Source organism: Nesoenas mayeri, assembly GCF_963082525.1.
Source record: "Nesoenas mayeri genome assembly, chromosome: 17".
NCBI lineage: Eukaryota > Metazoa > Chordata > Aves > Columbiformes > Columbidae > Nesoenas > Nesoenas mayeri.
The window spans coordinates 7,764,565-7,777,587 of record NC_137565.1 but is presented as its reverse complement, the minus strand read 5'-3'; the positions used below and the strand labels follow the sequence as shown (position 1 = coordinate 7,777,587).

The following is a 13,023-nucleotide window of genomic DNA, read 5'->3' as shown; positions in this document are numbered from 1 at the left end:
AGCTTTCCCTGCTCCTTATCCCCCCTGTAATCAGCAGCTGTAATCTGAGTGCTTCACTGGACTTGACAAGTGAGTTGACACGACAGTGTTTTCTAGGATATTTATCTTTTCCATCCAGATGAATGTTTAGATTAAGCTATTTTTTCCTATTGGGAATGAGTAGTTTTGGGACTGGAGAATTCAAGGCGTCTCCCAAGTTCCAAATCTGACACAGCTGCTTAAGCAGGGTCCATTTTCCAGGGAAAGCTGGAGTTCTGCTTTCTGTGTAGCAGCCTGTTCGAATGGCAAACAGAGACATCCAAAACTGGTACTTATTTTGGAATTACAGACTGGTATCCCTTCTTTTGACCATATGAATGCTGCTGTAAAAATGCTTGGAAAAAATCTATTTGCTTTTCTGTTTTACCTAAGCAATGTCATAAGTGTGTTCGTGCACAACATCAAACTCCCTGCTTGCTTTTAGCTCAATGTAGATAAGCAGTTTTCGGCTTCCTCACCAGCAGTAACAGGCTGACTGAGGTTGGTTTTTTGCATGTGTTAGTGTTGAGATGAGCTGTAACACATTTCTTGTATCCTTGCAGATGGAGGGGGCTGTGGATGTTTCAGAAATTACATAGGTAAAAATAGATTCTAATTTATGTGCTTGTATTAGACATTCGTGGTAAATATTTGGGGCCAAACTGCCTCTGACTCAGCCAATCTAGTGGAGGTCCCTGAAATGCTGTTTCTGGATGATGCTGCTTTGCTCAGAGGGGCTCAGGCCGCCCCAAACGCTCTGACACTGCTGAGAGTTTGTCCTTTCTAATGCTCTCTGTTTTCCACTTCTGTTCGCAGCAGTATACGGTTCTCTAAGTGGATGGGTGCTCTGTTTTCTTTGACCGCATGGTAACGTTCAAATGCAAAAGCTGGATGCCGCAGATCAAGACCTGCGTTAAAACAAAGTCTGAAGATCGTGTTGTAAAACGGCTCGTTTTATATCTTCAATGTTAATCAAGTTCTAATGTATCTTTTTTGATTCTTTTGGTAACACTGTCTTCATACTTATAAATGTGGTTTTATTATCCTTCCTATACCTTTTATACCAGAACTGATAGAGTACACTGTTTGGACTAGTAATTGTGGTGGGTTTAAGGAGTTAATCATGTATCTGCTACGTTATTCTGAACAGTTTCATAATTAATAGTAAAAGACATTGTGGCCTGTTTACAGTAAACATACGTGTGTTTGCACAGTATCATAACTTTCACTTGCCATTTTAAATCATTGTGTATCGTATGAGTTTTTCATAACTTTCTCTGTGCTTTGGTTGCTTTTGAAGCTTCATCTCTGGTGATGTATATTTGTGTGATGTATGAGACAATGTACAAACCACTGATGATTCACCAGTGATGCAAGAAAGCTGACTTTTCTAAATCATCGTGCCTTAACGTATCATAAACACTACGCACGCCAACAACTTCTGTGGATGCTCTGAAGATTTGTCTTCAGGTCTCGAGTATTGATTGCAAGAATTTCTGTCACAGGCATTTTTATCTGTCAGCTGAGCGATGGCATGTACTGAACTTTTTATATACCACAACACTAATTTTCATTGAAGTTTTGTAATAAATTGTACGAATGTGGAAAATGTTGAATTTTGGGGTAGTTTTTGTTGTTTTCTGGGATTTTGGCTATTTTAAGCTAATCTATGAAATGTTGTAATGACATCATGCACAGTGCATATTCAAAGGAATTTTGACATTTACCCTCAGGAATGAAGGTGTTTTCTAGAATTCGGCTACATACAAACTGCTTTGATTTCATATCAAAACAACTTTGAAAGTGTTTTAACGGGAAGTTATGTAGCAAGACTTTGCATTCACTTATTTTTTTGTTTTGTAGAGTTCATTAGGCGCCTACCAACATCTTTTACATGTGTAAATACCTTTGAAAATCTGATTGCATATCTTAGTTTATAAATTCATGAATGTTGCTGTTTCCTTTATGTTATTACCGAGTGCATAGCTCTCTTCTGCATGCTTTTGTAGTCTTGCATGTATTATATATGCATAAGCTTAAATTATTTTGCAAATATGGGATTGAGACACTTAGTCTTCTGTATTAAGTTAGGGTGTCTTTCGTGGAATGATTACCCCAAATTTGTAGGATTAACAAACAATGTGCATCACAGGGGTGCATATTTGGCTTGTGTTTGGAGTTGAACTGCATCAAATGGACATGACATTGTTATCTCAGTGGCGGCTGTAATGAAGTTGAAAGAAGAAATGAAGTGACAGATTTGTGTTCATCCAAAGTATCTTCAAGTTTTATGAAGGTTTTAATTGTAAGGATGTCTGTCAAGAGGGCTGAGGTGAGAGATTTAACCATAAACATTTTCTCATGGATTGTGTGCCATTGTGTGCACCTTCCTTGTTGTGTTTCTTCCAGAATTTTCCATCATATTTTGTAACCTTCTGAAAATGATGTGCTGTCCTTTAGTGCTTGTGAAAGTCAGGACAGCCACACCCCTCCTGAGAACCAGGACTTGGGTACATTCATTAGTACATGCTGGATTAGCTCTGTGAACAAAGGTAACATGAAAGGTTCATCTTTCGGAGCAAACCAGGACAATGGGGAAGCAGGCTTTCAAAAGCACCTAGTTTTTAATTTTATTAAAATCAGAGCTTTTTTTCCCTCTCCCTCTTTTCAAAGCAGAGCACCTGAAGTCACTGTCACAATTCTTGTGTATGAAGCCTCGGTGAGCAGATTTTTACTAGCAGATACTGATTATTGATTGTCTCTGCCTTCTTTGGGCTTGTGGATTCCAGCTGGAGCACTTTGCCTCAAAACCTGAGATCTATTTTAATAATTGTCCAAGGAGGGCTTGCAGTACTGCTGATACTGAGTGCTTTCCTTTCAACGTACGCTTCATTTTTATGCCTTCTACCACTTCTTTGTTGTTTGATGTTATTATAATCTTCAGTTACGTTTGAACTCGGTTTTGTTAAAATACTTGACAGCTTAATGGGGGAACATATAGTTGTTAAGCCAAGTCTTTGCTACTGTGAAGCTACTGATAGAGGAGCCTGGCTGGAGTCTCATTTCTGATGTTGCATTTCCGTGCCTGTCATTCAGCGGTACTGGGGCCATGGAAGACAAGTCCTTTCTCTGGATCCCATCCCAGACTTCTCAAGGCTCACACTTCCCTGCACTGGGCCGAGGTGCCCACATGTAACTATTTTAATGACAATTCTACAGGATCAGGAGCATGAGATTTAAAACACTGTAGCAGGTGATAAAACAGCTCATGATTTGCTTGTTGGTGCCTTTAATTATGGTGTAGTCTGTAATGGTCTGTGGTGCTCTAGCATTTAAAAACAAGCAAATATGCTGACAGTTACCTGATTTATATCTTTTCTGATGCTTTGAATCAATGGCTAAAAGTGAACTCAGGATGAGTTAATGGGTTTTTTAAAACACACGTGCCTGGGATTGCCAACCTGTGGTTTTGGAAGTGTCTTCTCGTTTTAGTATGAGGCATGTTTTGAATGAGATGGTGGAAGAAATGGCAAGATAAGTGCTGTGGTGACTACAATAATTTGAAAAATTAGTACTGTGGCATCAGTGTCAGTTTTGTGCCAAGGCAGGGGGTTGTCCTGGCATTTGTGCACCTGTCACCATGCCAGGCTTATCCTGTCCTGTGTTCAGGAGAGTTTCAAGTCTGATAATTTACCTGTCCTTGAAATGTAGAAGACATGACCCCCTCCCTGCAGCTGTGGAAGGTGCTGGGTATCCTGACGCTTCACATGCCCCTCTGCTTGCTCCCTGACTGTTGAGCTGAGGTTCCTATAAGCTGTGCTTAAATCATGTGCTATACTGTTTTTGGAGTGTTTAGAATTCATTTGAGTTCTCTGCTGCCTTTCCTTACGCAGTTGTACTGACAGCTTTTACCTAAAATAACTTTCTGTATCACATCTTTAAAATGCTTTAATGGAAATGGGAGCACACATGCCTTCTTTGCACAGTACAGTTGCAGTATGATTCAGGGCTTCCCACTGTATTTTGAGATGCTAAATCTGGAAACACATTTCCTATTTATTCCGTTTGTGTTTGCTTTATTTTTTTTAAACGGTGTATTCCTTCTTCTGGGTGTTGTGTTTCTATCCCAGAGCAGGGAGTGCTTCCTAGTGCGGTGTTTCCAGGTGGGTGGACACAGCCGCGATTCGGGGAGCTGCCGTGTCCGTCCCCCGGGCCCTGGCCGTGCGGTCCGGGCGGCGCAGCGGGGCCGCTCCGGCCGGCGGGCGCTGCGGTAGCGGGGGGTCGGCGCTGCCGCCCCCGGCCCGGCTGTCGCCCGGCGGGCAGGGAGGGCGGGGCCGGGGCGGGGCGGGCTCCCGGGATTGGCGGCGCCGGGCGGCCCTCGCCGCACACACGCTCACACACTCACACTCGCACACGGCGCCGTTGTCGCTCCCGGGAGGGCCGGGCCGCCGCCGGCACCATGAGCACCGGCATGCGGTACAAGAGCAAGCTGGTCAACCCAGGTGAGGCTGCGGGGACGCGCGGCCGCTCCGCCCCGCGGCCCAGCGCACCGCGCACCCCTCACTCTCTCTTCTTTTCTCTCCTCGCTGCCGGCTCCTGCCGCGGGCATCCCGCCCTCGCCGATCCGCCCTGCAGACGAGAAGCAGGTAGGTGGGTCTGCGGCCGCTGCAGCCCCGGCCCTGCTGGCTCTGTGCTTTCCCGTGGTGCTGCGGCAGTGAGGGGTGTCCTGCTACCTGGGCACAGCGGCGTTTCAGCCTGGGGGTTGGCGTGCTGGCCCCTTTTTAGACTGGATCCACCCGGGAAATAGGCATTTTGGTTGCTTCGCGTCCATGGGTTTTGGGTTGGCTTTCTCCTTTTTTCGGTGCCTTTGGGTGTGTCGAGTAGGTTCGGGTGGAGAAAGGCAGCGCAGGGGCTGGCGAAGGCATTTCAGTATGAGGAGCACGTCTCCCATCGCTCGCCCTTCCCTCCGCAGCACAGATGCGCAGGCACAGCCCCGGTCCCTGGCTGCTGTGGCAGGTCAGCACCTCGCCAGCCGCCAGCATTTGGGCGTTGGGGAACGTCTGTTTTGCTTTGCAAAGCTAATAGCTATTTAGAGATGTGCCTTTCAGTCCTGGAGGTGGGGGGGGTGTGATGCAATCGGATGACATCGACAGGCTTTTTTGTTCGCTTTTGGTATTTAGAGGGATTTAGGGTGTTTGACAAGAAGAGGAATCCTCCCCTGCTGAGCTTGAATGTCTAGGTAAGATGTTACCAGCAGGATTTCATGTGTTCCTTAGCACCCATCATCATGATGTAGGCAATGTCTGCTGTATATGGAGGAGGTCTTCTGTCTCACAAAGGTGGGGATGAGGCGATGGTTAACACAGCAAGGCAGTGCAATGGGTCCCTGCAGCGGGAGATAGTGCACCCATTCACAACGCTTGCCTTTGGGTCCAGTCTTTCTCTGTTTGGGGCTGTAATTCCTTAGGCAGGAAACACCTTACTAGCGTAGACAGTGGTACTGCACAGCTGTTCTGGACCACAGACAAGCAAACTAATTTTGTAGCAGCTGGAGCATTCACCTGGTCAGTGCAGGAGAAGGTGTTTCCTTCTGTAGTGCAGACTTGGGCACTGTGAAAAGACACCTGTGCAATTTTTTTAGCCGCTAATTGCAGTGATGAAAGGAACAAAGTAAATCCAGGAGTAATAAGATAATGGGGTCTTTAGGTGCATTTTTCCTAAGCTACTTAGTTTTGCTAGCATTTTGTAGTTATTTGTGAGTATTGATGTTAATTTTTGTTTTATTTCTGGAGGGAAACAATCCAGAAAGTGTTCTGAAACTGTAGAAAACTCAGTGTTAGCTGTGAACACCCTGAAAACATGCTGTTCTTTAGTTAATTTGTTTTAAAATAAAGTGGGAAGCATGTTACGTATAAGGCTTGTTTCTGCTCATTCCCCAAGGGAAGAAGCAAGGTGAAGATCAGAGTAGTCTGTTGTAGATATTACCATAATTCCCAAAGGCCCTTGTCACACCTCATAGGCAAAAGTGGGCTGGAGTCTGTGCCCCAAAGAGCTCGTGTCAGCAGGAGAGCGTAATGCTCTGCTGGGGCAAAGGAGGGTCTTTGGCAATGTGTGTGTGTCCGTGGATCTTATGCTGAGAGTGTAGAGTGGGTCTTGCATGACAGAGCACGGTTCATTATGAATTTGTGCCAGCCATGCTACTTGTGGATGGTGGAGGGAAACCAAGCTGTGAATACAAAGCAATCTGTTAAAATGAAAGTGAATATACAAAAACACAAATGGTCTTTCTTTAGCATCCTTTGAGATCGGGGATTTTCCTCCCGTGCTGCCTTATTCCAATCCACCCTCATCTGGCAGCAGGTAACAATTTAAAAGGTTTACTAAAGCTTTAATTCTTGCTTGAACCAATTTTTCAAAATTTATCGTAAAAGCTATGTTTTATGAATAATTGAGAAATGAAATGAGCTTCTAAGAGGGCACTACAATAGATTGCATGTAGGTAGAGTAGCCTTCACTAAAATCTTAATAATATTGGTGGCTTGTGGAGGCCAAAAAATGGAACAATGTAGTTTCAAAGAATGTCTTCATCTACCCGTATAGCCTAGTCAGGGCTGATGCACTGTCTGGGTCCAGGAAACTCTGATTTGCAGGTTGAACTCCTAATTGGCACCATTTATGAAGAAAAAATAACGGTAGATTCTCCACGTCTCTGATTTCCAAGGAATGATCTACTTGGTGTATTTGGTGTGGAACTCGTGCCCCGTTGAAGTCAGTGAAGGTTTGATACCAGTGTCTGTGTGCAGAGCATCCAGCTTTACAATGTGAAGGGCTGTGGTTTAAGACCCCGGACTGGGGGAACCAGTTTCTTGTTTGATGCTCTGCAGCAGGTCACCTGGTTAGACAAAGCTCCTTAGTCTCATTATACCTTGGTTCAGCACCTCTCAAAGAGGGATGGTTTCTCTCCTGGCAATGTATATACCACTGGAGGGCTGAGAGGGATTCTCGTGGTGAAGCTCAGTAGGCAAAAGAAGCAATGACTAATGTCCCATGTACGGAAGAGTGTGCCCTGTGTAAGGAAAACAGAGCAATTTGTCAAAAGAGTATTGACTTGAGAACCAAACAGGGCAAGTGCGGCAGATGGATGCTCTGCCAAAGCCTGAGGTGTTGCTGTGGGAGGAGTACAGGTGAAACCTCCCAGATACCTGGTTAAACTGGAGTCTCCTGGCACACTCCTGCAGAACATGCCTCCTAGCTCCTGTTGTTGGCATGTGTTTGTTTGGGGTGTTACATGCCGTGGCTCTGAAGCTGGCTCCTGCTCGCTCAGGCCCGTGTCTCTAATGTTCTTTGAAGTCATCGTTTCTTTTTAAATCGAGAGGATGGGAACCTCTCCATCCCAAGTTGATCTCTCCCCGCCCAATCAACTTGCAAAGCTGTTTGGGTGTGGGAGCAGAGACTACCTGGTGGATCCAGTTCTTTCAGTGGGTTTGAAATTACAGGGCTGTGCCTTTTGCATTAAGCTTGGTCCTTTTTTCTATGTAAGCACGTTTTGAGGTGGTCTGCTTGTCAGTAAAAATAGAAATGGGGGGGTACTGTGTGTAGAGAAGATGCTGTGCGAAAGGTAGTTTGGCTGGGGGAATGGTTTCAGCATGATTCTAGGTATGGAGAACTCCTGAATTCATTACATTTGTGTCTTGCTTTTTGAGAATCTGGGGTTTATATCTTAAAAACTCAATTGAAACTCCTTTGCTTCCTTCTTAGAAAAAAAAGAAAGAAGCAGATATTTCCTGGAACAGTAGATATGACAAGAGCAGAGATGTCTTCCATCCTGTGCATGTGGAGAGATAAGCCCAGATGGACTAAAGAGAAATGTTTAACCCACTGAAAAGGCTGTGCTATGCATGGTGCAGAGGTACCCGAGGTATTTCTAGATGCTGCCCTTGACACACTGATGATGACTCCTGATGACAAAGAGCAGATTAAGAGGAGGAAGGAGTGGGGATTCCTGTGTCTTGAGCTGGTTGAGGATGACCTTAGTGTGACCCATGATTTCTGTGTAGACACCTATGTGATGAAAATAGATTGTTTTGTGAAATATGTGATGAAAAGTATAAACAGGTTCCCTTGCAAACTGTACAACAAAGATCAGGTCCTTACAGAATCCCCTCAAAGTGTGCTGGAGCAGCTTGGAGGATTCATACCTGCGTTAAATGTTGATAGTGTTGCCTTCTTTCATCTATTTTCCTTAGGTTAACACTTCTTGTAATGTTGTGACTAGGGGAAAGTTCTTTCTTGCGCTTATGCTTGTGCAGAAAAGCATGAAACTTGGAAGGCAAACAGAGTACCACTCAGAGTTAAACCAATTACTTTATAGTCCTGGTTCTTTGAGTCACTGGCAGTGGCAGGATGGATCTGTGCTCCCGTGCTGTCTGTTGTGCTCTGTATCAATTCAGACAGGGTGGTTGTGGTGAGGTTTTTTTTCACTAGGGGAAAGCAAAATTGTATTTGCAGCTGGCGAGTGGGATATTTCACCACAGCTGGATAGTCTCTCACTGTGTCATAGATCACCCTGGGTGAGGCTGTTTCTCTTTGACTCCCCACGTTAATGTTTCTTCCAACCTCTGTGTTTTCCAACCCTGGTCTTGCATCCTGGCTACCAAGATGCGTCTGCCAGAAAGGGAGTAGCGAATTAGTCACAGCATCTGGAGGTAAATACTGGAAACACTCTTGAAGCAGCACATCTCTGCTTGTTTTTCTGATGTCCTAGTGTATCTTGGCCAGACGTATCATAGGAGTGGAAGCTTTTACTTCTCTGTAAAAAGCTCTCTGTAGTTCATTCATTTTTTTTGGCCCATTTCAAAAGACAACCCTGGTCCCTTGCCCTCTAAGCTGGGCAAGGGCTCATTGCTCAGAACAGTGTCAGGAGCTGGGTGGAACTGCAGCAGGTCAGGAGGTTCAGCCCTGCCTGTCCTTGTGCTCTGCATCTGTGCAAACAGTCCTGCGGCAGGAGGTCCCTGTGTCGCACAGACGGGCTGTTCTGGGCTGGGGAGGGAAGTCCATCCTGGGTACTTTGCCTTTTTTCTTTTTCCTCCCATTTTTTCCTGCTTGCCGCCTTGGAAAAGGGCTGTAAAAGGAGGTCAGCACATGGGCTGCATGGTGAAACAACTGCTGGAGAGCTGGGCACAGAATCTGCTGTCTGCTGCTGCTGATGTCTCTCTTCAATTATTTATGCTCCAAATGGATAAAATGGTCGTTAGTGCAGGGCAGGGGAAGAGGTTGGGCCCTCTCAGTGCAAGCAGCAATCTGCAGTTTATGAAAAGGAGAAGTGTTTCCTGCATGGGGATTTTTGTCACTTGAATTTCCACAAACTGCTCCGCTACTCGTGTATGAGTCCAAAATTCTGCTGCTCTCGTGTGAATTGCGCAGGACCGTTGTGGGCGTGTTAGCCAAATGTGTAAGAGTGACAGATGTTGTGGCCTGATCCTTGCTGATGCTGAGGAAGTAGGAGCAACCTTCATTTAACCCTAAGAGGTGCTTGTGACACTTGCTCAGCTGCTGGGGCATTACAAAAGAGCTCACAGCTGCAGAGCTGAAAATGTTGCTGCCGTCTGAATGAAGGACAAACCCAGCCCCTGGATACCTTTAGTCTGCGAAGTCAAGGAGTTTCTCACATCTGCTTAATAATCTCAAAAATGATACTGGCTTCACAGTGATGCTGTTCTTTGTTTGATTGTTCTAGCAATAAATGCTATGGCAGTTCCCTGCAAAAGCTGAAGAAAGGCAAGTCTAGAGGGAGAAACAGCTGGTGGAGTTCAGTGTCTTCTGGAACCCTTATTGTCCACCCTCAGTTCCAGTCTCAGTTGCTGTTCATTAAATACCCAATAAAATAGACATATTGGACATCCAGGGGAAATTGCACCTTCAGCCAGCTGGTTGCTTCCCGTGCCAGGCCAGGCTGAGTCCCTGCTCTGTATCCTCAGAGCTTTGCTAAATTCATTTTAAGCGTTGAGTCCAAGGGCTTTCCCTGACAGTTCTGGGACACCCCACTGCTCGCAGCGGCGGCTCCTCTGCCCGCGCTGCAGCTGCTGCTCACGTGTGCTGAAAGCAAGCCTGGAGAGCTCTGCTCCATCCTTCATACTTGAAGCATTTCTTGCTGAGAGAACACTCTTGCTTGGCCAAGAGAGTTCCTCTCCCACTTTTCCTCTTCCAGTTCAAATGGCTTCTGTGTTACTTTTTTCCTGGATAGCAGAGCACAAACTGGAGGGCACCTTCTTTGCTTACCTGCACAGCTTTCTTGCCTGACCAACACTAAGCCTTTGTCACCTTCTTGCTCAAGGCAAAGATTTCCCAGAGACAGAGAAACCACACTCTAATATTGATGAAAGAAACATATGGCATCTCTAATAAACTATGTGACTTCAGATTTTTGTGAAGCCTGTGCATGTTGTTTCATAGCATGCTGGAACAATTCCCACATGGGCTGGATTTTGTCTGTGTGTGTGCGCGTGTGTATGTCTACAGTGTGGTTAGCCTCGAAGCGCAGGGAAAAATGTTTGTCTGCTGTTACACATTCCTTTTCTCCCAGAGAACTGTCCCTGGAGCTGTGAAGAGGTTTGCAGTCGTCTTGTTCCCACAAGGGTGTTCGGGAGCTGGATTTGTGTGTGGTGCATCAGAAAAGCTGGAGTCAGATCCCAGAACACGTGTTTCTCATCCATTGTGTGTGCTGTTGTTCGTCCACCACTTGGTATCCCAGAAACACTGTTGAAAATGAGTAGAGGAAGGTGGCACAAAGCACGGGAAGAGGAAGTGTTTGTATGTGCAATGCTACAGGGGCTGGGCTGCAGAGAGTGGAAGAGATCTGTTGCTCCCAACTCAAGTAGGAGTCCTTTCTGTTTTAAGGGCTGAATGGGTTAATGTTCTTAATTCCTTCTCTATTGTCTGTGTATTTCCAGTGCATTAATTGACATCTATTATGGCCTGTTAACATTCAGCTCTAAACTGCTGTGCTGTCCCATGGTCTGTCATTCCCAGACTTTACCCATGGGGCTGGTACCCCCAGCAGTGTCATGGCAGCCATGTGCTGGATGTGGCTTGGAGAAGAACATGCTGGAAGGCTGCAGGGACTGGCTTGCTGATGAGCAAAACTTGGCCAAGTGTTGGCCAAGAGCTGAAGAGGAAGTGAAACCCTGCACAGGCATCTGCAAGGGTGTGATGCCAAGAGGACGAGGAGGGTTTAGTTTCTGGCTTTAGTACAAAACGTCCGCTCCCAAAGTCAAAAAAAAGAGAAGCTGAGGCTGCAGTTCAGCTCTCAAAGAGGGCTCTAGCAGTGTGTGCAGGGGATGCTCGAGAGAGCACAAACGTCTCTGGATGCAGATGCACAGCCTTCAGATTGCACCAGCCCTGTGCCGTGGCAGGGAGGGCTCAGGGATGCTCAGGCTGACCCTGAGAAGTGCAGTGAGCTCGAGCATCTCGGGCTGTGCTTCACACCAGCTTGGGCCTCTCTGGGGTGGCAGCCAGTGTAGTGTTAAGTCAGCCAGAGGTGGGAAGCCCTTAGTAGAAGTTAACTCCAGTTCTTTACTCACCGTGTCACTTTGTCCTGATTTTCTGCGCGGTGGCAGCAGCTGACAGCAGTTTTGGCCATCAGGACCCAAGTGTTGGCTGATGGGGAGGGAGGAGCCGCGCCGTGGCTGCCCTGTCCCCGTGTGCCACTGCGGTGGCCGTAGCGTGCGACTGCTCGGAGCCAAGGAGCAGCGGAGCTGAGGTCTTTACTTGCCAGCTTTGTTCAGCTCAGCTCTTTGCTCTTCCTGGGAACACTGGGAGTGCCCCGTCTGTTTTGAAGCGCGTTATCAAGCGTGTGCAGGGTGTGTGTATGTGGAGCTGGGATGGCCTGTCTCTGCCGGACCTCGCCCGGGGCAGCTGGTGCTGTTCTCCCAGAGTGACTCCTGGCAGGGAAAACCAGGAGCAGGGAGTGCAGGCTGAGCAAATAAACCGCGGGATCCTGAGTGCTAGCTCCTGGACACTGGCCATGGGGACCAAGCCTGTCCCGCTGGCCTCTGGACATTCTCAGTGCAGAAGCAAGGGAGGGGAAAAAAATCCACTCAGCTTGTGGGAAAAGAGGCTCTGAGGGCTTAACGTCTTCCTTCTGCTTTCTGCGAGGCAAAGCCCGTGGTGGTACAGATGTGGTCTGGGCTCCAGTGATGATGTTTCATTTTTCCTCGCAGACCCCTGGTGCTTGGAGCTGTGTGAACACACATGAGAGCACGGGCCAGCCCTTTTACTGCTTTGCTTTGTATTGCAATTATTTTTAAGATGACTTCCCAGGCAAGTCGCTTTGCTTTTAGCCTTTTGTAATGTCTCCTGGCTATTTCCTTAGTGTGGGAACTATTCTAATCCTGCCTGCTGCACTGAGCTCATTCTTGCTGTGATACGTACACACATGAAATCTCTTTAGATTCTGCAGTCTTACATCCACTTTTCAAATAAATTACATGCTACATTAATTATATATTCAGGTGAAGTATGAGTCACAAAGACATCTGCTGTCTGCCAGTCCTATATACACGGTCACCGCGGCTGGGCTTTCTTTTTATTTTAAAGCTCTCCTCAGTCTCTGCCTTGGGTATTAGGTGATATGAAGTCCTGGAAATGTTGATTAGCAGTATTGGAAATGTCCAGCTGGACCAATAGTAATTTCCCTCTGCCCAAGGTCTGCTGTAAAAAATGTCAGGGCTGTTTATGACTTTTAGGATTCTACAAATTCTCAGAGGATCCTGCTGCTCAGAGGAGCTGGTGCCAGCTGGGATCAGACAGCGATGGAAGAAGCATCACAGCCTTCAGGAGCTGGTGTGTGTTTACCCAGTTTTGGAGGCGGTGGGCTGAATCAAGGCAGTGGGGTTAAACTGCAAACGATGCAGCTGGCCTGCAGCAAAGCCTTGCTGCTGTGATTGCACAGTGCCGAGATGAGCAAGAGTGTGTCATCGCGACAGCAAGAGAGATGCTGTCTGAGAT

General features: G+C 46.6%; 2 protein-coding genes across 3 annotated transcripts in view; both read left to right on the top strand.

Annotated features, from left to right (window-relative positions):
• Window positions 1-1,030, top strand: part of LOC308047189 (septin-2) — a gene marked incomplete at its 5' end in the record, with an annotated part of 28,632 nt that extends 27,602 nt beyond the window's left edge. Inside the window, one exon of the mRNA XM_080355496.1 lies at window positions 835-1,030. The remainder of the gene's footprint in view (window positions 1-834) is intronic.
• A 3,447-nt stretch (window positions 1,031-4,477) lies between these two features.
• SEPTIN5 (septin 5) overlaps window positions 4,478-13,023 on the top strand; it is a gene marked incomplete at its 5' end in the record, with an annotated part of 39,025 nt that continues 30,479 nt past the window's right edge. Inside the window, 2 exons of one of the 2 annotated variants that reach the window (XM_080355406.1) lie at window positions 4,478-4,520; window positions 4,654-4,664. In XM_080355406.1, the coding sequence (XP_080211532.1) occupies window positions 4,478-4,520; window positions 4,654-4,664 (54 nt within the window). Of the gene's footprint in view, window positions 4,532-4,653; window positions 4,665-13,023 lie in introns of both variants that reach the window. The other variant, XM_080355405.1, reaches the window with a different exon arrangement.